General features: G+C 36.6%; 1 protein-coding gene across 9 annotated transcripts in view; it reads right to left on the reverse strand.

Moving 5' to 3' along the window:
- Positions 1–24,953, reverse strand: part of LOC121324459 (homeobox protein Meis2) — a 67,228-nt gene extending 42,275 nt beyond the window's left edge. For 2 of the 9 annotated variants that reach the window (XM_041266373.1, XM_041266372.1), the window contains exons 1-7: positions 24,232–24,953; positions 23,427–23,659; positions 22,423–22,564; positions 22,133–22,183; positions 21,317–21,367; positions 20,261–20,410; positions 12,959–13,073 (exon numbers count right to left, since the gene is read on the reverse strand). In XM_041266373.1, coding sequence (XP_041122307.1) covers positions 12,959–13,073; positions 20,261–20,410; positions 21,317–21,367; positions 22,133–22,183; positions 22,423–22,564; positions 23,427–23,659; positions 24,232–24,243 — 754 coding nt within the window. In that variant the 5' untranslated portion in view covers positions 24,244–24,953. Of the gene's footprint in view, positions 1–12,958; positions 13,074–20,260; positions 20,411–21,316; positions 21,368–22,132; positions 22,184–22,422; positions 22,565–23,426; positions 23,660–23,921; positions 24,191–24,231 lie in introns of those variants that run through there. The other 7 variants (XM_041266366.1, XM_041266367.1, XM_041266364.1 and 4 more) reach the window with 7 other exon arrangements.
- Positions 24,954–26,295: the final 1,342 nt, after the last annotated feature.

The following is a 26,295-nucleotide window of genomic DNA, read 5'->3' on the forward strand; positions in this document are numbered from 1 at the left end:
AACTTTTGCTAAAGTTAGTTATTCATATTTAAAATGTTTCACAATCATAAAAGCCAAGTCTTATTTTATAACTTAATTGACAATCCTCATTCGCCTGTTTTGTTGTTTTGGTGTAATCAGGCTTGTGCATGAAAGTAGTATGATTTTTTTGTACTGACCCATGGAACCAATACTTAAAATGACTAATTACTGCTGTTTTGTTCCCCCCTGCTGGGTTCCAGTGCTCAGGCATGTTAAAATGAAATTGTGTATCATTTTGAGGTGACTGGGGCTATGGCCTACTGTGCTGGAGCTCTCTTGTTTAACAGCTGCATTTCTTTTCTGGAAATGGAAAATGAAGAAATGGCGTGAGTTTATTTTTTCCGATATTAAAGAAGGGAGGTGTAAGGGCTGATGACAGTGACCCAGGACACGTTTCTCACCCTAGGAGAGAGTGCAACTGGCTTATCTTGGGCTTCCCTGGGCCCTCAACACCCCCCCCCCCCAAGGTCTAGCAAGAAAGGAGAGAAAAGAAGGGGTTTTATGCTCCTTTCTCTTCAACTTTTCAGGCGGCATAAGCAGCATTTAGCACATTCAGTCCCCAAATGGCTCCAAATGCTCAGAGTGGTGGGGGCTCGTCCTTTGTTAGCCTCCCTCTATTTACACAGGCCCTCTCCAGTAAAGAGACCACATGTTCCTGACAGAAAGCGCTTCCATTCACACCCTATCAGGCAGCAGGACTGTAAGCCACTAAAGTTTCATGCTGACCCCAGGATTAGGGGATTCAGCTACACTGAGATGGCAACAATATGCTAACTAACTGCTATAAAAAAAAGAAAAAAAGAAAAAGAATGGCAGCCATAAAGGATTCCATCCGCTACTTGTGTAAACTTCAAACTTAAATTACAGCATCTGGATATACCTAGGGCTTTCCAAGCTCTCTTTAACAGAATCCAGAGTGATTATAATTGTGGACATTGTTTAGTAAAGCAGAAAACTTCATAGACTGAATGTATTTATTCAATGAACTGCACACAGGCATTTCCCCTAGTTTTCTGTTCATCAGCTGTGTAACGTGCAGTAAATTAAGGGGAACTCTGAGAATAGTAGTTTAGGCGTGTAATTACCTTGGAAATGTACTGCTGTATATTTAGGTTGATACTTTAATACAACTACGTGCAATTATTTCCTGCATTCTACTGGAACACACCAGCTCTGCTTAGTTATATATAAAACAACAGATTGGTAAGCAGGTCTTTTTATAAGTGGCCCCTGACCAGTGGGAAGAATTGCCAGGAGCTATTAAAACTTCCATCAGTACTTCTGCTGTTTGAGCATTTCCAATTTCCTCAGCATTCTCTAGAATATATGATAGAATTATCTGAATTTTAATTCTTTGATTGACAGATGGCCAAAAAAACTTGATATATATGAAAAGAGTTACGCCGTCTTTAAAAAGCAGATGCCTTGTGCTGTATGCAGTATATATGCAAGTACATAATATATATTTGGGGTTTTAAATTGTATAATTAAACATTATTTTTCACCGCTCCTGCTGTTTTTATATTATAATTTTTTTTTACCAATTAAGTTATTTTTTCTTTGAAAATCAGAACAGAAACTGTATTTATGTCATTTTATGTATTACAGTTAGACTTAACTTCTGCAGTAAACATAACTAGAGTAAGCTATCCTAACAATATAGTTCAAGAGAAATTAAAAATAAGTTAAAAAAAAAAAAAGCACCAAAAAAATTACAAAGTAGCCTGTCCTCAAAGTACAATGACACTTAATAGGTTAAAACAAAATCTTTTTGTTGCTTTTAAAGTTTTCTTTGTCTTTCACCAAGGTCCTAAATGAACTGAAAATGGCATAACTAGCTTAGTGTTAAGACTAGTGCACATGGAAAGGCAATGATTTCACCTCCCTCCTAACAGAAACCATTGTGACATCCCAGGAATGTTGGAGATAGCTATCGTCTCTTCAGCGATGCAAAGAACAAGAGAGAGGCAGGGGGTGACCTTCTGAAACAGGTTTCTAAACTTGGGGTTGGGGAGGGGGGGACTTGTTTTAGAACACAGTCAGTCCTACCTTTTAACCTGAAATAAAACACAAACACAAGCCACAAAAGAGCTGTAGAAACCCTACAAGCAAGGGGGAGTGTCTGGAGGCTCAACAACCTTGTGATAATCATCTGCCAATGTTTGAGAAAGCCTTGTTATGAATATTATCAAAGGCTTTGGACAGGGTAATTACAAGTGTAATTAACCTGCTACCTGTAACTACAATTATCTCATTGCATCATAAATAGTGCCTTTGAGAGGCTGACAATAGCTGTTCCATTGCATCTAATTACTGTACATCTTAAGTAATGGAACATATTTTTCCTGCAATTCCCTTTTGCTTTAATTACAATTTTTATCATCCCATGCTCATGATTTTTATGTCACAATTGCCTCACTTTTTTGTGACCTGCTTTGTTATTATGACCATTAAATCTTGGCAAGGGATTGTAAGAGATTATTTTTTGAAATGCTCAATTCAAAAGAAAGCAAAATGTAACCAAAAAAAAAATTCTCTCTCTCTCTCTCTCTCTCTCTCTCTCTCTCTCTCTCTCTCTCTCTCTCTCTCTCTCTCTCTCTCTCTCTCTCTCTCTTCTCTTTAAGATTATAAAAATATTCACAAATGGTTTGGGTTTGAAGTGCTGACTTAAAAGAAAAAAAAACTACTGTGAAAAAGTACTTTTACACTAACTTGCTCAGACTATTAACATTAATATATAGATATTATTTTACTGCCCTACTAAAGTGAACTGAAATCTAAGTCACATGAATGGAAAAGGCTAAATTACACAGGATGGAAGAGCTGTCCCCCTTTTTTTGATAAAAAAAAGCATGATGATGCCCATGACTGCCCATACTCTAAGTGACAGGGATCAGTGGCTAATGAAGGGCCCTGGGTCTAGACCAATGATTTCACAGTTTGTGATTCCCTTACAACTCCACCCCTTTCCCCTTCTGCGGAACAAGTGAACAGTCTTTCCAGTTCTGAATAAAAAATTACGCTAATTGGTCCCGGAGGTTATCTAGGTGCGCTGTGTCTCTTATTGATAGCGATCTCCCCTCACCGCTAATATATTTAGCCTGGCCTTCAACACAGACACAGACATAACAGATATTTTAAAGTGGGCTTGGTAACTGACATCAAATATATGTCCTGCAGTTTGATAACTTTATTACCATCAGAAAATTACACCTGCAGTTCTCCAGTGATTGTAACTAAAACTCATTCTTTATGTGTTCCTTTTCTAATTAGTTATAACAAGCCTGAGGAAGGAAAACTGGGTCATGTTAAATTAATTGAAATGAGCATGAAAATTAGCAGAGCAAACTGAATCAATTTTCTAATAACAGTCCTCCTCCAAGTAAAGAATATGTTTTTTTTTTTTTTTTAATCGGATATTACACAGAACTATCTGCTATCGGCAATTTGGTATTTGTATACCCTAGTAGAAAAATCAAAGGGGGAAAAAATATGCCACAGTAAAAATGCACATTGCTGGAGAGTACTTTTCATCTCTACACTTTTTCAGGAATTTGGACCAATATATTAAGGGCTTCTTGTATAATAATTAAATAACAATGCATGGATTTCAGGAGGGCTTTTTACTTTTATTGCAGCAATACTAGACCCCTCACAATGACTACAATTACTAAAGGACACCGGTGTGAAACAAGACCTAATATATAAGGGGTTTTGCTGGAGAAAGAAAAGAGAGATTAAATTGGAGAAAAATGTAATTAAAAGGTTTATAAATCAACAAGTCAACCATCAGATTGTAGCCTCTGCTCAGTATATTCTCATCAACCCCTGCCATGAAGTTTTCAAAAATGTCCCGAAGGCAGGGAACAAAGCGAGCAGAACTGATTACAGCCACACTCACTGCTCTGCTGTCTAAACTCTGTTTGGCTTCCTAATGAGCTCACTAAAAACCTAATTCATCTCCCATAACCCTTCTCAGCCCTCCTTGAAATCCACCATTATGGAAATTACAGATGAAACATTTACGGGCTGTGTTCAAATTACTGCTTCTTCACCCCACAGTGGCACAATAGAGGTATGTCCGGTACAAAAACCAGCACAGCTCAAAGCAGCAGGATAGTTAAGACTTGTTCTCATGGTGCCGATGATTTCCACATTAATGCTTTCGATCCCTGTGAATGCTGAAATTTGGTGGAAAGCCGGCAGATTTCTGAGAACGCGGGAGGGATGTCTAATGAAACTTGTGAGTGAGGCGAAGTAGTAGGGAAGAATTCTGTTGTAGCTGATGATGATGATGATGATGATGATGATGATGATGATGATGATGATGATAAACTGCTGAAAACAAGACTGATTGCGAATTCCCAGACATTTCTGAGGAGGAAATTCCCTCAGTTCCTCATTACTTGAAGTCAAAATGATCCTCACAGCACCTAGGCTGTAACTGGGAGATTACCGAATTGATGAATCCTTAGCTTAAAATGCAGCTGTTTTATTCTGCTTTAGTAATTAATTCTTTTTCCAATACCTTATCGATTAAGCATAGGCCCTGATAAAGTTCAAACTGAGAAGAATCCCCTATGGCATCCCCACCTGCTCAGGAGAGTCAATGAAAACTTCCTTCTATTCCCTGCTCTGTGTGCTGATCCAGTGAACAGTGCAGTATTTTTTTTTTTTTTCTCATAAATTAGTCAGGCTGGGAGCTGTGCTAGTTGATCACTGCTTTTGTCTCTCCTCTTGCTGACTTGCTTTTTACTACTGCTGTCCTTTGTGCTGTCAGATACAAAGTCAGTGAGCAGTTTCCTCTCTCTCTCAGAGCTTCAACCACAGTGATGAACACCTCTTACAAACTAGATTAGTTTCTTTTTTTTTATTATTCTCTACATCTGTGAGTCCCTGATCAACAGTAAGCACAACATGGTCTCTCGGGACCCAGCTAGGGAAGAAATCAGATTCTCCCTTACAAGAGAAGAAAGCTACATGTGCCTTGTCAAGACCCCTAACCTACCAGTTCCTTTACAAGTCAATGATTTCTGCCTTGTACCCTCTCCACTGAGTCATTCTAAACATTAATTATTATTTATAACAAAAACTCAGTGTCTGCATTGTAGCTGTTATAAGGGTTGAACTCCAGAACAGACAAAACTTGGCTAGAGTTGACATAAGCTATTTAGCTACACAGTCCCACAGCCCTGTTCTTTCATAATAATAATAATAATAATAATAATAATAATAATAATAATAATAATAATAGTCGTCCTGCAATGGCTGTATACAAAATTAAAGCTATCAGTAGCATGAAAGAGTAGATCACAATGATCTACATTTACTGTACCTACATGTATAAATGGAAACTCCCAAGGATATGCATTCAATCTTGCATTCACCTGCATAACAGAAAAGGTGTTCACCCCCTAGCATGGCGCGCATTTCAAGAACCTGCATCTGATGCCAATATGCACGAAGCAATGTTCCACTCATTCGGAATGCAGTTTGAATTTATTTAAGGGAGTCAGTGTATTGTAATGAGCATCCCAGTTAATTAACCTACCTTTCTTAAGATATATTCAGAATCAATTGCATTCGAAAACCCCAGACCTGTTGCTATTTTTTTTTTTAAAGCTTGACAATTGTTGGCACAAGGAATTGCATTTACTCTATAACTTGCTGGTAAGAACCCATTAAAGACTGTGAGAAATTGCACTTCAGATCCAAGGTTCAAATTGCTATGGCTCTATAATGCTGACCTACAATAATAGGTGTTCAATTGGATTTCTTACACATTTGCTTAATGGTAATAAATTGCCTGGCACAAGGTATTATTTTTAGAGTGTGGGGGATGAGAGGGCTCAGTATGCTTACAAACCAAATGGGTCAGTGTGGGAGAGCCACTAACACCCTCCCCTCAGAGGAATTCAATTGGGAAATTGATGCAGTTCTTACTGCTGGCTGCAAACCTGGACCTGGTGAATGTGTCTGCTTATATAGATAATATAAGCATATACATTTCCAGTGTTTGTTTCAGAAATAAGATAACCTGTCCCTGTTTGTTGCTGCCATGGTCAAGGGGTTTTGTTTTTATCCTTGAATTTAACAAAATGAAACAGATTAATTTGCAATATGCAGCTAAATATATTCCTAATTCCTTTTTTTTAAATTATTGTTATTTAACCATTTCACCAGCAAAATCCCCTTTGTATGCTACAGCAGGTTTACACATAATGTCTTGATGTTCTTGCTCCCTCAGTACCCACACTGAGGACTCTGCCTGAGTGGGGAGCTTGTAGCTATTACTGTCCTAACCCCCTATGTAGTAGTCTTCATCAAAGATGATAATGGGGATGAAACAAACCCAAACACAGAAACAAGAGGTTTTTTTTGTTGTTTTTTTTGTTGTTTTTTTAATAAAGGATCTTTGACTGATACACAGCCATTTAGTTCTCCAAGGCAATGCAAGTGGTTAAGGAACTAATAAATATCTTTACAACACCCTTGCTTTTTCCCTACTAATGGAAGCACAACTAATTTTGTTGTAACAACGAGTGTCCACACAATAGCATGTGCCTTGAATAGCAGTAACCCTTGCAGCAAGGAGCACCTCTCACCCTAGCTGTGTCTTGTTGTGTAACCTTTCATTTTACTGGGGTCCTTCTGACTTATAAAGGATGAAAACAATCTCATGAGGCCAGAGAAAAACAGGCCTGTATGTACAAACAACACCAGTCCTATGCACTGCCTGTCCTTTTTAATAGTTACACAATTTGAACGTTTTTTTTGGGCACATTTTATGTGTCCTTTGGGCCAAGGAGGGGTAAGCCGCATTCCCCCACCGTCAGAGCATTCTCTTCCAGGTCAAGAGGTCACTCCTCACAGATGTCCCTAGAAGACATGCAGTTGTCTAAAGATTGCATCCCAGGATGTGTGCATTCACTGTTAACAATGCACTGTTGCTCATTGTAAAATGAAATTGAAAAATGCTGTTCTGATATAAATAAGGTTGGCTTACCGGTACTTACAAAGAATCCGCCTGAGTTTTGTCAAACTAAATTCATATGTTGGACCTCTTCGGTTGACAGGATCTTTTTTCCTTTCTTTCTTCTTCCTACAAAGTTTACATTCCCCCATTGTTTTTAATCAATGCTGAGCCACTGTTGCTTGGTGGCATTAGGAGAGATGCATTTCAAGTTTTACAGCAGCAGAGCAGAGAGCTAAGCAAAAACAGCGTGCAACTGAGCAACTGTCATTTAAAAAAAAAAAAAACACCAAAATCCTTGTTTAAGCACATCATAAGCTAAATAAACACTGACTATGCATGAATGAAGAAAAATACTATATTTCTGTGTAGGACACTGCTAGGCTGCCTTACTCAAAACAAATGGCCCAAAACATAAATAAATAAATAAATAAATAAATAAATAAATAAAGATGATGAAAGCCTTTTTTTCAACACAGAGCAGAATTTAATACAAGATAACAAAGCACAAAATGACCCTTTACAAAATTTCAGGTGCTATTTGTTAAACCTCAAGGGCTGTTCAAAAAATGAAAAAAAAAATGTTGTAATTTCTTTATACAACTGATAAACTTCTAGATATATTATCTAAATGCATAATACATATATTGTCACCCATAGCCAGAAGCAAGCTAGGGAGTATTCAGGTGCTAGTTTGGCAAATTCATTTCTCTGGCTTCTTCTCTTCCTTCAGGAGTGCTCAGTGCTCAGGGCTTGTAAATAAGAAAATTATCTTTGCTGACTAACACTCATGATACTTCCTTGGGGTAATTAGAAATGATTAAGCGGTTGCATACAATAACAAAAGCTACGAATCCAACTATTGTCAAATCATACACATCCATCTGCTCTTCCCCACACTCAAAAACAAGTTAATCAGTTAAAACACTGTCAGCAAAAAAAGGAACAGGACAGCTACATTGTAAAATAGGCATGGGCATGTTTTAAGAGGCAACGAACCAGACACTGCTTTAACTATCAAATGTGCGAATCTCAATAACTCCCATGGAAATCTGCATAAGCTCATAAAATGGTTTAAAAAAAAAGTATATTATTTTATACCCACTGCAAGCACATTGTTTAAGAAGTACCTGTAGGGTAGCGCTGCCTTTTGGAATCTAGAATCCACTTCGTAATCTCCACCCCACCCTCCCTCTCTAGCCAGATATTTCTTAGACGCTATTAGATTACATCCAAGTATTTAAAAAAAGGACCTCAGCTATGCAATGTTTAGATGTAAAGACGGAGTAGGGATTAAATGCCAAGAAACAAAGCCAAAAAAAAAAAAGAAAAAGAAAAGTGAAAAGTGAAAAGACAGTAAGGGCAGTCAGACAAACACAAAAGAAATAAGCAAACTTAAAGCTCAGGAGTCAGGGTTAATCTCCAAATAAGCACACCTTAAATGCTATTGGGGGAGTGCCTAGGCAGGGTTTAAAGTCATCCTGCAGGTGTGCCTTTGTAAAAGATGGCCTTTGTAACCTCTCTCTCAGCCATAATAGGGACCAACCAAGACAGAGCATTTGAGATGCTGCCTGTGGGCACCCCACCCCACCCCCTTCTCCTCTTCCCAAAGTTTAGCTAATAGAAGAGTGCTGCTGGATTATCACTCTTCAGAGGTGAGTGCTTCGATGATCTGCAGGTCATCTGCGAATTGGCTGGCAAATTTTACCCACAACTAATAACTTTGAAAGGGTTCTTATTAAATTACCAGTAACTAGGTTGTTTAGTTCTAGGTTTATAATACTAATTTTATAATACTTGGTTTTGTTTGACTTTTGGATATTACATTACAGTTGCAATGCTCAAAGCACTGCTTGTAGCAGATTTGTAGACAGTTGATATTATTTATTTAAAAAAAAAAAAAAAAAAAAAAAAAACCCTGCTCGGTTTCATTCTTTCATTAAGATTTCCTGTTTCTTTTTCTTCTTTTTCAAAGAAAATTAAGACTTCATCTGCACAAGAAAAAAAAAAAAAAACTGCACAAAACTCAGCTTTCCCTAATGGCTCATTGCAGACATTCTCCTCAGTCGTTGTAAGAATAATTTTAGTAATTCTTTCCCCATGTCCAATTGAACATTAACTTGCACATTATCCTGACCCAGTTAATATGACTTGTTTTCCGGCTTCAGAACAGAGAGCAACCCAGAGAAGGCCGTACACACACAACCTGTTCATGATTATGGCCAATACAGACATGTTTATACCAGGGATGCCTGAGGAACCTCTGAATACTGCAAAAATCTACAAGGGGGGTGGTGGGCTGAAGATGACATTAGCTGCCAATGTATTTTTTTTTTTTCGTTCTTTTTAATCCAGAGTATTGGGCATGTAACAATGCAACAAGGGCTGATCATTGCTCAAGCTGAGCACATTGAGAGATGAGCCTCAAAGCACCCTAGAAACTGCTTCTAACAGGCCACCAGAGCTTTCCCGTAAATGGCTGAATGCTGAATCTAGCAAGAATTTCGGTCTCAGAGCAGAAAGGGATACATTTTAAAACTATGTGCATTAACTATACTTTTCCCTATAGAATCGGCACTTGGCATGAATAATTTACCCACCGTTATGCTAATGGGATCATGAAAGTATCCCTCTGTTTTTTTTTTTTTTTTTTTTTTTTTTTTTAGAGCAACTATTCTCAGCTTTCAACAATTACCCCACCCAACAAAAAAAAAAAAAAAAGGCTCCTGAGTTTGCAAAAGCCTGCAACAAATACCTGGCAGTTACACTTCTTCAAAAACAGGTAAAGAAGAGTTTGTTTTGTAATTAGTAATGGTAAAATGTGACAGGTATCAAAGTTATGTACCTTGTTAGGTCTCAGTGTCATGCAATAATATACACGCTGTATATGGCATTGTTTGAAGAAAAAAAGTAAAAGTATAATCTGGCCTGTTTATTGTTGTGGTTTAGAGTTCTTCCTCGACTCCCAGCACTGTACCGGCAACATTCTGCACTAGCTAGTTCACTGTGTAAAAAGTGCTAAAACAGCTGGGAAAGAAGGCTATCAAGCAGCAGGGAATGTGGATGCTTTATTGTTTATCTTTTGTTTATGAGGCAGTATTCAGGTTTAATTGCTACTCTAAATTAAACGCTAACTGGCACCAGGAGACATCCTTTCACATGTACTAAGGGCTTGGCTATAGATGCAACAAGGCCTCCATCACGTGCATTGATAAAATTCCAACCGCTTCTTTTTTTTTTTTTTTTTCTATTCACAGAATTAAGTCTTTCACTTTGCGTTACCTACTGCAAAGCCTAAACTTGTATGCTGGCAATGTCTCTGATATCCCGAAATCGGACCTTTCTAAAGGTACAGTGATCATGCTAAAGAAAATGGAACTATTTAATGAATCAAGCTAACTAAAGCTGGCAGCACAGCAGTTAACATGCACTCAGCTTGCAGGGTGAGCTAAGCAGTTACTTGGCCAACTGTCTCAGTATTTCTGGGAATTCTGCCTATTCACACTGCAAGGATTGTTCAGTTGCTGCAAAATGTCCAGAAAATGATTTTTTTTACCAGAAAATGATTTTTTTAACCAAAAAATGAATGGTAAGGAAGGCCCTTTACAATGATCTCACATCAGAGATGTCAACATCATTTTTCTCTCAAGCATAGCTAATGATTAAGCAAGCATATTCTACTTGACTCAGTAATGGTTTCATACCTTCACACAGTGTAAAATACAATGGCACATTTCTATCATACAAAGCAACCACATGTGTAATTGGAAACAATAAAAGGTTAAAGCCTCAGAGAAATTAAATATAACTAAAAAATAATATATATCAGTGTCAACATCAAACAAATATGTCATGTAGATTCTTTAAAAAAGGCAATCCCGAGTTCCCTTTACTAATCGCACAATTCTTTTATAGACCCGCAGAACAAGAGACTTGTTCCTGAACTTACTATGCTATAAAATGTTTGTTTTGCAGCTGATCTGTACTGCCTCAAGTTTGCTTTCATTTTGAATAATAAAATAATTTTTAAAAAAGACTAATTACATATTATTGCCAGAAAATATAAAAACTTTAACCTTTTATCTGCAGTGACAGCTTCAACCTGGAAAAACTGCTGTATCTTACTCAGTATGCTTGCTTTTGCCCCCAAGCTGATAATTAATCTTTCCCACAGAAATCTACTCTGAACAAACTAGGTTGGAATTGAAGCTAGGCACTGTATTAAAGCATACCGACTTAAAAAAAAAAAAAAAAAAAAAAAAAAAAATGTTTAAAATAACTATAATGCTAAAAGTATAGAAATGTTTGCTTAGTTGCTTTTATATAATTCTGCTTTTTATTCAATCACATTCACTCAGTCATACTTAAGTGTTGCACAACTAAAAAATTGTAAAGTCGTCTAATGTCATACTGTAATAAATATAAACAAGTCACCCCTACATCAAACAATAATGTGTAAATACTTTTTCATAATGAAAACTGTCCTGTAAAAATAATTACTTAATTAAAAATAGCATAAAAACCAAAAAGAAGCTTGCGTTTGCAACAATTATTGAAAGGCCTTTCTACAGACATTATATAATCAAAAACATTTTAGCAGTCTGTGGAAAGTGCAAAGGAAACGCAGGACCCAAAGGGGCTTCTGAGACTTTTGTTTGAAGGAAATGGTTTGATTTTCAAGCTGCACACCTTTTAATGCACAGCAGAGGGATTTTCACATGCTGCTTTTCCCTGATAAAACCCAAGGGCCATCTCTGCTCTTCTGTTTCTTCCTGCAAACTCAACCCCCTCTGTATCAGACCCAACACAACAGAATCAAACCGGGCGACTTGAAAAACATCTCAGTCCCATTGACCTGTTAATGAAACTGCTTTTGGGGCCTGTGAATTTGCTGGGGAGAGGGGTGAAGAGGGAGCTGAGGTAAGTCACAGTGTCAAGCTATTCCTGGTGTTGCTAGCAGAGTTAGAGTTGAAAATGCTTCAAGCGTTAACATAATTGCAAGAATGTGAAAAATGAAGTGTCGGGCTCCTGAGCAAAGCAAAAGGTCAGAGCAAGCCTTGCACAAAACAACTCTGTGGAAGATGGCCTCATTAGACATTAAATCCGCTTGACGGTCTTCCCTTTTGTTTCTAGAAGATGTTTTCATGGTTAGATTTCTGTTAAGGCTATATTTAACCCCTTACCCAGTCACTCTCTTAGCCTGCACTGTATGCAAAGTACAGAGAGTGTATTCTCTTACATTGATCAACAGCTCTGGATCTGGACCAGACTGCAGTCGATAAAACCTTGGTGAATTACAGGTCACTTGTACTTATGCGTGTAAGATAATCAATACGCTGCAGATTTTTATTTTTTTTTCCTCCTGGCCAAGCAGTTATGACATGAGGAAAAAAAACAAAGAGCAGCCATACACTAATGAAATCAGGATTATCTTTCATATGTTGCTGCATGGAAAGCGTTTGTTAACTACAATTGATATTGTGTTTAAAGCATTCCACCAATGACAAAGACCACAAATTATCCAACATTGTATTATAATGCAAAGCAGTAGCAGTTTTGTGTTGCTTGGAGATATGAACAAAGTAAATGACCATGACTACATCTAACAAGTTATTCTTACAAAAACAAAATAGCTATCTGGCATAGCAATGCTTATTACATAAATTACCTAACATGCAACTCACATGCTTTAGGTCCTGGTTTTAGATTAAATAATCATCCAGCCTGGGTAATAGCATATGAACCCCAAATACAGTATAGTACTAATAATTCCATGTTTTTCTTTAAAAGTAGATACACTGTAAGTGTGTGTGTGTGAAAGGAAATGGATGCCATACACAGGTGAGTACACCCGAACCACTCATACTAATATTACCATTATAACACATGCACTAATATAATTACAGTTCAACCTATTTTAGTTATGCCTGCTTGGCGAGAAGGAGGAAAGGGTTGACTACTTACCTTGTTCGCTGCTGTTGTCTCCACTCTGGGAAGCATGGCCCCCGCTGGAGGGCCCTGGCGTGCCTGCCGAATGTGTGGAGGTTGCATCATCATGGTCTCTCCAAGACGCTGGGTTCTGGTGTGGGGAAGCCAAGGAATTTTTTCCACAGATACAGTTCCAGCAGCAAATTAGGAACAGAAAGTAGAGGGGGGAGAAATAAGGCAAAGGAAGCACATTAGCATCTCTAAAGTATTACAGTCACAGAGGACAAGCTTGCAATACGCTGTACATACTCGTCTCAAGAATCAGCTAACGGTGAGGTGTCGACTGTTTAATTTCTTTACAACAAGCACTGTCTCAACAGTTAGAATAGTAATGTATATAAAAGTCCAAACACAGAAAATATACACACATAAGTAATATCTTTAACAAGAAAGTATGGAACCATAATCTTATTTAGTAGAAAATGCCAGAGGTGTAAACATCCTGTTAAAGTTGGGAAAAAAAAGTGATATAACAAAATGTATCGCTACAGGATTACCAATGCTGTTCTGGAAAAAAAAAAATAATAAATAGCAAAACAATAATTCTCTTTCACAACATAACAAATACAGCTATTTGATTCCCAGAGTGAAAGCTTGCTTTTCAAAGAGGTAAATGCTGAAAACGGAAAGTTGCAGTTTTAGAGCAATACTGCTGAGTGTATTCTCTTCCTGGTCCTCCTCTCCTTTCCTAGTCATTCCCAATACTCTGCTGTGCTTAAAGGAAAACAGAATTTCTATTGTACAGGAAAAGCTTTATCAGCTCCACATGAAGGCAGGCAAGAGATGGCATCTCCTCTGGTAGAAAGGAGAGACACAACACATGAAACAGATCAGCCCCAGGCCTGCCCCTGCAATTGTACATGTCACCTGCATATTGACAACAACATGGCACTGACTGACACCATCTCTGCAATAGGAAAGAACAAATCCCCCCTCAAACTGTTCTATAAAAAAAAAATTACCATTTTTTTTTTTTTTTTGTAAGAGGCTACACAAACCAAAAAAGAAAATCTTTAAAAGAGTCCTGCGTTAAAAGCTAGGTTGTTAAACCAGTACTCAAATCAGTCAGGAGCAAAACACAGAGATTTAACAACTTTCCCTCCTGCCTAGCGCTTGTGCCGGAGCTGTGCCTATGAGCTACCCTTTTTATCTGCAAGTTAGGAAAGCACTCAAATAGCTTCAAGCTGAAGGCAAACAGCAGACAGGGGCTCTTCAGCCCTCTGCAGCCTCTTAGCGTCAGCTGTTTGCCGGATGGTAATCAGATAAAGAGCTTGAAGAATTACATGAAAAAGAGCAGAAACAATAGCTCGGCATGAATTTAGCCCTCCAACAACGAGCAAGAACCTTCTTTTTAGAAAACGGAATAATTGCATGTTCACCTAGGCCAAGGTTTTGGGAATGAGGCATAGTGATGTTAATTTATGCACTGAGGTCTCTTTTAAGCCATCTTTTTCTACAGATCTCTACCACAGATGTTAAAATTACATTAATTATCCAGTAACACCTCCTTTACGTTTCAAGGCAAATGTCATTAAAAAAAAAAAAAAAAAAAAACCCCACACAAAAAAAACATCATACAACCTATCTACGCCAAACCAGACTGTGTGTTCTGAAAATGAACTGTTGTTGTTCTTGGGGAAGAAAATGACTAGGTACAGATAAAAACACCCACTGCTGCCTATCCCTTCATATTGGCCTTTGCGCTGCTAAATGTCATTGTTCGTTGTGCAGGACTGACTACTTTGGTTTGAGCTGTATAATTACTGTGTGATTTTACTTGTAGATTGGTTATACAAAACAGAAAAGTGCCAGGCATTCTAAGACATTCACTGTGCTAAATAATTCTAGGACCCAAACATAAGTAAATGGTTTAAACACAGAATATTACATATTTTACATATGTTCTGTTTGAATACATTTTTTAAATTATGTGTTTAAAGACACTTCTCACAATTCTCTGCACTCACTTCTTAAATCCCACAGCTACTTCCTTTCACTACTTTGATATTAATTATTCAGTAACTCTCTTAATACACAGGCTCCTGACTAGCTGAAGTTGTAGCAGTCAAACCATTTTCAATATCTTTAAAAGTCAATTTAAGTTGAAGTCGTGAAACTGCGTCAACATCCGCCTCAACGATGCAATTTAAAGTGCAAAGGCAAAAGCATTGCATGCATGCAACAATTCCCAATAGCTTCAATAATTATTAGGAGTCAAACATGGTTCATTCCTTGCTCTTTCCTAATTGTGTTAAAGAGTGCAGTTACCCAGAGAAAGGAAGTAAATACCAAGCACAGCACAATGGAAGTAGATGGAAAATAGATACAAGAAGCTAGGTCTCCAGGGTCAGCACTTTCTATTTGCCAGGTTACAAACGTACAGCTGATAATGCAAGTTGTAATTAATATAAAAGCAGGAGACAATATGGGGAAAGCTTGTACTAGCTAGGCCACAGGAGAACACTGTCGCTATCCACCGTTTCTCATTTACACACACCGCCTTGCCTGGAAAACACAATTTTGCCAGTGCTTTCGTCCCTTGGAATTTAAAAAATTGATTTAGCACCATCATTGAATTTTGCTAAAGCTAGAAAAGAGCAGAGGAAGTATATAGGTCTCTTGGTATATGAAGGAAATCGAATGTGTTCCTCCTCAGTAGAAGGTGGATCCCCAGTACTGGGAAATGTAAACAATTTTACCTATCAAAGTGTGTTTTTTTAAAGGGATAAACCTTTTTTTTTTACTGGCAGGCAATAGAAGTCAAAACCACATAGAGATCTTATATTGAGATATACTTTTTATTTACTAATTGCCTTTTGCCCCCAGGGAGGTGGTTCAACGGGTCAAAGATTTCAATGCCACTGTATACTGTTACAATGCTGGGGAAGTTAAATGCTAAGCAGTGCTTATTGTTGGCGTAAAACACATCATTCACCTATAAATCTTAGGAGAAGTATATGTTACAGAATGCCTTGCCTCAACCTACAGTCAAGATAACTTCTTACATGTTTCGGCATAATTTAAAGCATAATGATATGTTTTAAATAGCAGCCAAAATTAACCTTACTTTTCTACTAGCAAAGACAAATTTCTAACATAATAAATGATCTAGTGAGTGGAAAATTAAATATCTTCTTAGAATTTATAACAACTAACTGTCTAATAACAACGTGGTAAAACCTATTTTTGGGGTTTAAATAATCCAGTGTTACTATGGGACACAGTACCAAACACGTTAATGAGTATTAACTCTATCTGGAATCTGTAGTGTGTCTATTTTTCACTGTAGATAGTTTTGCAATTCCTATTAATTACGTTTACAATTTAAATCTCACTTAAAGGGAAGCATTTATGGGCACTGTACTAGTAAGCAATGGAAATTTATCAAAAACACAGCTAATATGCAAAATATTGCAATGCTGTCATTTATAAAGTACTGGGGGAATAAAAACGGTGATATACATTAACATTACAATGTAACTGCTTGAAACAATAAACTTAGATGTATAAACAAAGCTGATTGCACATGTTACATTTCCCTTAATGCACAGAAAAGCAGGTATCAGGTTTACAATAGGGAGTTTTATGCATAGCCATTCCTTTGAGTTGACCCAGATAAAAGGTATTCCACTTGTTGAAGACAAAAGAAAATGCAAATAAAGTGAAAAGCAAGGATGTGCTGTGTGGGTTAAAATAACACAGCCAATACAATTTTCTCTTTGTGCACAAAAACATTATTGCTCTCTACGTTTTACATAAACACTGATAAATCTGCTTTGCTGGCAGTCTCTCATGACTACAAATGAAATTGAGGCATAGTAGAAATGTTTTGGTTCAGCTAATGTGTGGTTTTGATAACCTACATGTAGCCTTTTTAGTAACTACAACCAACAGCCTTAAGCAGAAGATAAAAAAAAAAAAACAAGGACCAACAATGATACCAGTAATAGGTGTAAAAAAACAGTGACACACTACAAGGTGTGCCAGGAAATAAATTCTGTGCTAACACATGCGTCACCTTAAGAAAATGAGAAAAGAGCACACACCTCCAGAAAGGTAGACAAAAACATGGGCTGTTGTCTAGTGTTTCTGTTCATTAGAATCAGTTAAAATTAATTTGCGCTTCCAACTATGGCTTTGGGGGGGGGGGACCTTGAATATTTTGAAGAATGGCTTAGTCAACTGAAATAGCAAAGAATACACCAGTGTTTATCACTATGAATTCTAGAGGGACTAAGTTATTGCTATTACTTTATAGATGGCATCAAGAGTCTATGTATGTGAGAGGCAGAGAGGGGGAGGAAGGGCAACAGATGTAAAAAATCACATGCACCAAAAAGGTGTACAAAAGGACTTATTTTCATTGACATTGGTCTAAACCAATCGGTTCAAAGACAATAGAGCATTCCAAATGCAAATACGACGATGTGATTACTGCCTACCATCAGGTAAAGAAAAAAACAAAGAAAAAGAAAACAGGCTGTCTCCTTCGTTCTGAAGTGGCTCATCATCTACACTATGCCAGCTTTCACCAAATGAGATCTAGCCTCGGGCTATGTATTAAAAATGCATATCAAAGAACAGAAAAATGGACGTGAGAGAGTCAAACTAAATAAATTAGCATATCTAACTATCAGATTGCCTCTCCCTCTGTGGCAAAAAGAGAAGCTAGTAATGAATTGTACAAAAACAAAAAAATCCCTTTTCAAAATACTTTTACTGCCATCAAACAGCACATTTCTTTCCACAACTGTCTGTTGCCCATTATTCCCCATTTCAATCTGAAGTTTATTTTCAGATGAGTGTAAACTCAGCACAAGTTCACCTCTGGCTTTGTGTCTGTACATGTTTTTAGACAGGCTTGTTAATATTTCTGCCGTGGAAATATTCAGTCCTTGTAAAAGAAGGAACATGGTGTATTGTAGTCTATTAGACTCTTGTTATGTTTAAAAATAGAACTAATGGCATTTTGTACATTTTCTAAACCAACAAGTTCAGATTGCTTTTCTTTGTGTGTGTGTGTGTGTGTGTGTGTGTGTGTGTGTGTGTGTGTGTGTGTGTGTGTGTGTGTGTGTGTGTGTGTGTGCGTGTGCGGGTGTCTGTGTGTGTTTGTGAAGTCTTACTAAACCCATGTCACACAACCTAACCCAATAGCTTTAGTCAGTATTAGCGCCTCTTGAAACATTTTAATGCATTTCATATGGGACAGATTAGACTTCATTTATAGCACCATATTATAATCAGTTTAAAACTCAAACTGTTAGGGGGTCAGCGTTACTTAGGGAATGTATCTGCTTTTCCATAAGCTTAAAAATGAAAGCTCTTGCTCTCCAAACTAAAGCAAACTGCATATTTGATATTGTCCTCAAGTTTCTAGATGGTGTTCTTATTGGACAGATTAGTGACTCTTTGAGAACAAACAGCTGTACTAAAATGCATAGCTGAAATCCCAGTGAAATAAAAAGCTCTAAACTAAAATACCAAATTAAGTGGTAACCCTTGATGGGTTGAAGATAAATGGGTGGTCATCCACACTCAGGCTTGTTGTTGGCATCTTTAATTATTAAATTAAAAGTAGTACTTTACACAATGGTCCAACTGCAATGTCTAAATTTGAATATTATAATGGAACAATTGGCTTGGGCATCTGCCATCTGCCACGAAACTAAACAGACTAGTTTATCTAATCTCTTTAGTATAAACAACAGCATGCCTCATTTCTACACTTACACTTGAAACAAACTCTAGTTTCAAGCTTAAACAGAAGTTGATAAGGCTCTGCAATTTTCCAATCACCACAAACTGAGCCACCGTTATCATGCACATTGTGTGACTGTAAATAAAAACGTAAATCTAAACAAAACACCAATTTTCCAATATTACCAGACGAGCCGTGACAGACGCGGCAAAGTTACTTTGCATAACACTTATATCTGCCGTAATGCCTAATAGGCTTGAGCGTGTGCAGTTGATAGATATCAATCCGTCACAGTATCAGTGAATATAGGCTACTGTACTCTCAATTTTATAAAACTGTTAACCACATACCACTTTAATCTTAAACAGACATGGAATCATCATCACTTACATTTAACCACAATGCATTACATTCATAACTGGTATGTGCAGTATACATTACTGCGCAGATGCACGAGATTTTTTTTTTTTTTTCTCTGTACTAAATCGCTTTCCGTATTTTCAGCTTCGCAGATGATTTACACTGCGTTGTACAGTCCGGCTCACAATTGCTTTTACATCTATTGTGATAATAACACAGGAGTTACAACAGCACTACTACAGTGCCGGCCAAATCAATATTAAAAATTAAACCGTCACTTCAAAAAAACACCCATTCATATTTTGATCATGCAAAGCAACCAAATCCAATCAACCAGGTAACTCTTAACTGAAGCCCTTTCCTTTTGAATGACTGCTTCTCAATTACTGTGCCTCTTGTACACTCTCGCATGCAGTTTTTAATTCAGCCATTCTCCTTCTTAATGCAAACTCTCAAGATTCCAATGTAATTTCTAGGATATATTATTTGAACACAATTAAGCGCCCAGAACCAAATTCTATCTGCACCACAGATAGCAAGAATAATAATGTCATACAAATCAACGTGTTGTATAAACAAAATAGCAATGGCAAAAAAAAAAAAAAAAAAAAAAAAAAAAAAAAAAAGTTTAATAAATAACAAAAACATCTCTACCAAGTTAATCAAAATTAATATAAACATCGCTTTGGCACTTAACATTATCACGCAACATTTTAAAGTCTATCTTTCTGAAAAACAAAGTCAATTCGCACAACACAGCGACAAGTGTCAGCATGCACTGTGACTATCTGAGGAATTGTACAGTTTACTATTTACTGCAAAAGCAGCAGGCTAATAATCAGTTAGCTATTTCAACATATTAATAATCCGTGTCAACATCGTGGCATTGGATTAAGATCTAAAAATAGATAAACAGTATAAAAGCAGCCTACGAGGAGGGGAAAAGGAAAAAAAAAGTTCAGTCGCGGTGTGTATATCCGATTCCTGAACTATCGACACCCTTTCTTCAGAATAGGAAAAAGGAAATGAACATCACAAGCACTGTAAACGAGCATTTAAAATACTTTTTAAAGACATTCTTTCAAGTGAAAAGACAAAACTGCGGCGAAAATTTACAAAACATGCACAGCAAGCAATCGCCCATAAAAAAAAAAAACAAAAAAGTGAAATGAATGCGGTTTAAACAGAGAAACATACATGTAAAACCCCCAGCAACTCACATGATCAGCTAAGTTTGTTGAAGATCCTGAAAGCTCTTCGAGGTCCGACTTTGAGTTGCCATCCCTTTCGTCAATAACAAGATCGATTGGCATTTTTCCTTTTAAACAACTAATGTACCTATGGCAGAAATTATCACACAGCTCGTGGACCTAAACGCAAAGGAAAATACCTTTAGAAAGATAACCCAGCGATCTAGTCCAAGAATAACTATAATTAAGAGGCATAGCAGTCAATGGCAAGGAAACAATAGTGAAATCTTTGCTGCAGTTATTATTCTCAGGAGACTGGAGTATCAAGTTGAAAGGCAGAAAAAAAGAAACCATGTCAAACCGAAAGAGCTATTCATGCAGCAGAATAGGATTTTATTATAGCATCTTTATGTGAAAACATAATGTGGATACCGCTGGAGCATATGCATATATAATTAAACAAAAAATAAAATATGGATTGCAGTTGTTATCATTAAAACATGTCGTTACGTAACAACACCTGTACTTTGTAATCGACTTTCTCTCATTATTATTATTATTTATTATTATTATTATTATTATTATTATTATTATTATTATTATTATTATTATTATTATTATTTAAATCTGTTTTCTGCTGTTTGTTTTAATTGACGCTGCAGTGGTTTGATATAGTGTTGTAGCTCCATTACATTAAAAATAAATAAATAAAAAATAAATAAATAAATAAATAAATCAGGCAATCAGACACCCATTGTAATACTTGGGTAGTTTCTTTCATGCATCACTACATGCTTCTAAAATCACAGTTTATTTCTGACTGTGGAAATTAATTTAATATGTTTTCTGACGGACTGTCAGAGCAAAATACACACACATTGTTTATCGACAAATAATAATAATAATAATAATAATAATAATAATAATAATAATAATAATAATACCATACGTGATAAATTAAACATTGGTCTACCTTAAAGCCCCACTGCAGAGAAGGTGTACAATAATTACCAGAATTTAACATTTTTAAATATTTCCAAACATTGTTTTCTATGTATATAAAAAAAATACAAACTCTTAGTTTACCTTTTCTAACTCCAAAAGATGAAACCGTAATACTTGTATGGCTTGAATCATCTGTGTAAAAAAAAAAAAAGATTATATGTATATATAAAGAAGAATTGATAGAGTAAAAAAAAAATAACATATTTATGTGTTGATTAGCTCGTTTAAGTAATTAATGCATAAGCAACACTATGAAACCACGACCGAAAGCAAAACTGTTGATTTTGAGTTTTAAGCATATGATAACAATTAATAGACTATTCCAAAAAAAAAAAAGCAAGTTGTATTGGTATGTATCGATCTGAACCTTTTTGCAATTATTATTATTATTATTTTTAATTTATTTTACAAAAATCCGTTCCCTTGTGGATCCGAGGGTACAGCGAAATAATATCTGAACTTCAGTGACAAAATCTTTGAATATCCACCCGTTGCCTTTATTGCATATTGCATGGTTTCAAATTGAGAATAGCCCAAATTAACAAAATAATTGTTTTAAAATTTAAAACAGTGATACTAAGCAGTATCTTCCTTCAGCTCAGCCTTCTCCTATGAAATGCATTACCATGGAACACCCCTTCTGTTTTTTCCTGTACACTTCAAAGCGATCTCCTTAAGAAACATTCATGTTGTTCTTTTTCCAAACACACACACACACACACACACACACACACACACACACACACACACACACACACACACACACACACAATCTTTGTTCCATTCGACAGAGTAAACGCAGCGCTTTGAAAATAAACCATCAGTTATGTGCATAGTTATTTAGTTCTCTAAAAGTCTGTACAGTGTATAAAATATAACCATTTATAAAATTCTTACCAAATTGTCCAATTCTGGATTTGATGAAAATAAAGGCTTTTCTGCTCGAACCTAAAATAGTGGACGGAAGGTACATCAGTTAGTTGCTTGGTTCGCTCGATCTGCTTAATAGAACAGTCCTTTCGTTTTTAATCTTAACCAAAGTCCAACTTAAAAGTACTACAATGTATTACATCTACAGTTTACAACATCATTACATATATCATAAACAATATCATTAGCCAAAACGGAAGTGTACGATCGTGGCCACGACTAAGACAGTGGGGAGTTCAAATGTAATGAAAAGTGACCTGTTTAGCAAACACTGCGATATCCTCGTTGAAGGAGTCGGAGGAACAGACATCGCCTCCCGCAACGCCGGGCTCTCGGGGTGTGCAAGTCGCCAGCTCGCATTTCTCAAAAACCAGAGCGAGCAGGGGGAATAGCGGGTGACTACAACGGGGAAAAGAGCAGTCTCAATATAGCATTTTATAACTTCAGCTAAGCGAGAGCTTAAATACTTCACATTGAAATTTAGCACTCCCGACTACAAAAGCAACAATTACTTGAATTACCAGAAGTTGAGAGTATGGCAGTTGTGGGTTAAATTAAACAACAGACACGTTGCACAATAATAGCATGTGTTACACATATACAAGAAGTGCAAATTCAATTCCATTGTTATGACTTGCGTAGTTGAATGAATATGGTTATAGCATATTGCTGCTTATTACTTTAACTTGTAGCATTTATCCGGAATAATGGTTTATTATCCTGTCAATATTACTTTAATGTCTGTATTAGGCCCTACTTTAATTCATTTCTTCATACATTATTTATGTTGCCTCTCTAGACAAAATATTGTCTCTTTAAACAAAATATTCCACAAATAAAATGCATTTTATTTTAACGCATGCCAGCTGCATGAAAATGTAACTTTGTTGCTTTGTTTTTGCTCCTCAGATTATATGGTAGCTTTCATGACTGTGGTTACCTGTAACAAAAAATTTAAAAAGTTGAAAACTACACTCCTTAAAAGTGTAAAATGTAAATAACGCTTTTTAAAAAAAATAATAATTCTGAAAAAAAGGCAGTTTGCAAAGTGGCCTGATGTTTTAATTTCTTTAAAATGCAAATTAAGAATGTTCTGCTAGAGAGTAAATAAATTCTAAAGAGTAAATAAATATATATATATAAAAAAAGAAATGCATATTGTTGTTTGTTTTTAAGTTTTACACAGTTAAATGATAAAGTTGTTTTCCAACTTAGTTTAAGCTTAAAACTCTATGTATACGAGTTGTATTTGTCTACCTACCCATAAATGGAATCTTTATCCCTCTTCAAAACATCGTTGATAGCAGTTCCCATGCTGGTTGGCATTACATTTGGATGGGGTGCATGTGCTCCATAGTGTTGGCTGGCATGTAGCGGCGGCCCATGGTTAAGGTGGTGGACCTGCGGTAGCGGCCGGGGGGCGTGAGGGTCTCCGTACATAGACGCTGGCACCCCCACTCCGTCCATTCCACCATAATGGGGTAGTTCATCGTACTGAAAAAAGAACAGAATATAACCAGAGGTAAGCAAATAGAACAAATAAGTTGAAAAAAGCACTAAAACGAGCGATCATTTCTGTACTGAAATCATCTGGTGAAAAATAAAGCAGACATAAATGTAAAAAAAAAAAAAAAAAAAAAAAAAAAAAAAAGAAGACAAAGCACAAAAAAAGAAAATAACACGCAAAGATTCGCCAGGAGAAGAGGTCTAGCCTAAAAACACAGAAACGAGCAAAAATGAAAAGGTCTGAAATTACCAGAAACATTTCTAAACTGCAATCCCTCTTCTCCGTCAGTTTCATAAAACCAGCAAATTACTTATGGACCCCTTTTGAAAACAGCCCTGTGTTTTGGCAGAGAGGGGGCCGGTTAACCAAAAACTGAAATTAAGGTAGGGAAGTAGCAGAGCATCATTGAAAAGCGTAAAAGATATATTTTTTTATGAATCTATTTTTTTCTATTGTTTTTTTTTAAACATATGAGCCGCCGTCATCAATAGAAGAGTGCAATCGGAGAGGCCCTCTTATAGTGAACTTGTAGTTGGTAAGTGTGGAGATTTAAACCTACCCTTTGCGCCATCAGTCTGCGCTCCAATAAACTCCTGGATGTGTCGTATATTTAATATCCCAGTCCGGTTAGAAAGTGATTTAGTGGAGAGATTCCTTTTCCAACCAACTTAGTGATTTCTCCTATTTTCCAATATGGTAAAATGCAAATACAACGACCAAGAAGAGTTTGTGCAATTTTTTCTCGTTTTCCCGTTTGCAAAACAAAAAAATAATAATAATAATAAAGTCAAACACCAAACCGAAGGTTATAATCGGCCCGTCAACAACCCGCATGTAACTAAACTGTCGTGTCTCATGGCTTTTTGCCACTCCAGCTGTCAATCAAAGCCAGGGGTTGTCAAGGTAATGAATGAATGATGGTTGGTGATGATGATCAAGAGAGGAGGAATCTTTTAGCCCGTTTTCTTCCAACAACTCCGCTTCCACCTTTTGCCTTAGAATCGCTATGTTTTTTTTTTTTTGTTTTTTTTTATTATTATTATTATTACTGCAAAGAGAAAAAGCAATGGAAATTAAGAGATTGCAATTCAGATCTTTCCTCTTTCCCTTTTGGTATTTCGTCTCTCCCTCTCTCTCGCTCGTTCTCTCTCCCTCTCTCCCTCTCTCTCTCTCTCTCTCTCTCTGAGATGAGTGAGTGTCAGTAAGTGTTGGCAGGTTGGCTGCTAGCTTGCTTATAGAACAGAGTCAGTTTGCAGCGCCGATCGGCGGGAGAATGAAATGACGGAACCCGGAAGTAGTGGTGGCCATAGCCAGTCCTGCAACAGCTATTGAAAGAGGAGAGACCAAAGGATCCGATATGCAGAGTATGCATTAGGACTGCTACAAATCCACACGGGGGGAGCCAAACAACATATCATCTTAACTAAACCAATTCTTCAGCGATAACAAGAATCAAAACTGATGGGGGGGGGGGGGGGGGGGGATTCTGTATCTGACACTTTGACAAGTAAGAAAATATAACCTACTTCAGATACATCTCTAACAGTGATTTACGGTTTTACTAAAACACTTTTTAAAAGTAAATAATAATAATAATAATAATAATAATAATAATAATAATAATAATAATAAACACATGCACACATAATATGTAAAATTCATCGACAACAATATTTAAAATGACACATTTTAAATAACTTTCGCGCCTTATTTTTTTTTTATTTGACCAAATATAGGCTATTAAAATAAATACGTACATAAATACGTAAATACTAAATAAATAAGTAAGGACAATAACAATAATTGACACATTTCTGTTGCAGCACGTTGTAAAATATACGATAGAGAATAAAGAATCAGATGATGTTAACTGAATGTAAACTTAACTTTTGGAGTCCTTCGCCCTTTTTGATTTTTTTTTTTTTTTTTTTTTTTTATGATGCTAAAGCTTACTCGTTATCTATGTTGTGGCTGCAGTCGGTAATATCTGTTAATCTTGCTGCTAATCACACCATGGCTATTTAGCGAATTAAGTGAGATGGCGCACCCCCTTGAGCACGAAATGAACCTTTCCAAAAAAAAAAAAAAAAAAAAAAAAACCTTTTGTGGGGAAAGTAATTTTTTGTGCTTTTTCTTTCCTCCAATCCGCTGCCTGGATACAAATCCATGCCTTACCTCAGTGTAGTCAATTATCAAAGCTCCCTAAGATCATCAATCATGGGAATGCTTGAAGTTTCGAGGAGGAGCAATGGTCTTGCCGTCGATTGCTGCATCTTTGGCCTTTTTCCGTCGCGTTCACGCTCCTTTGCGCACAAAAACCTTAACCAGGCCATTTATCCCCTTTAATATTTAGCTTCATAAGAGATAATGTACCATATTGTGCATATGACATCACAGTATAAGCCTATTGATAGGTTTTCACGTACATTGCTAAATATATTTGATTCCAAAATGAAACATGTATTCTAGATGGTTAAACTGGTCGCATATGTTCTGGGAATGGGGGAGAGGAGGGGGCTCAAGAGGTCAATGTACTCCCCCAAAAAGATAAATGATTGAGTACTCGGAATTGTGGTAGCGATAGCTAGAGCAATTAAACTGTTTGATTAAACCGGGCATCATA

This window comes from Polyodon spathula, chromosome 12, assembly GCF_017654505.1.
Source record: "Polyodon spathula isolate WHYD16114869_AA chromosome 12, ASM1765450v1, whole genome shotgun sequence".
NCBI classification, from domain to species: domain Eukaryota; kingdom Metazoa; phylum Chordata; class Actinopteri; order Acipenseriformes; family Polyodontidae; genus Polyodon; species Polyodon spathula.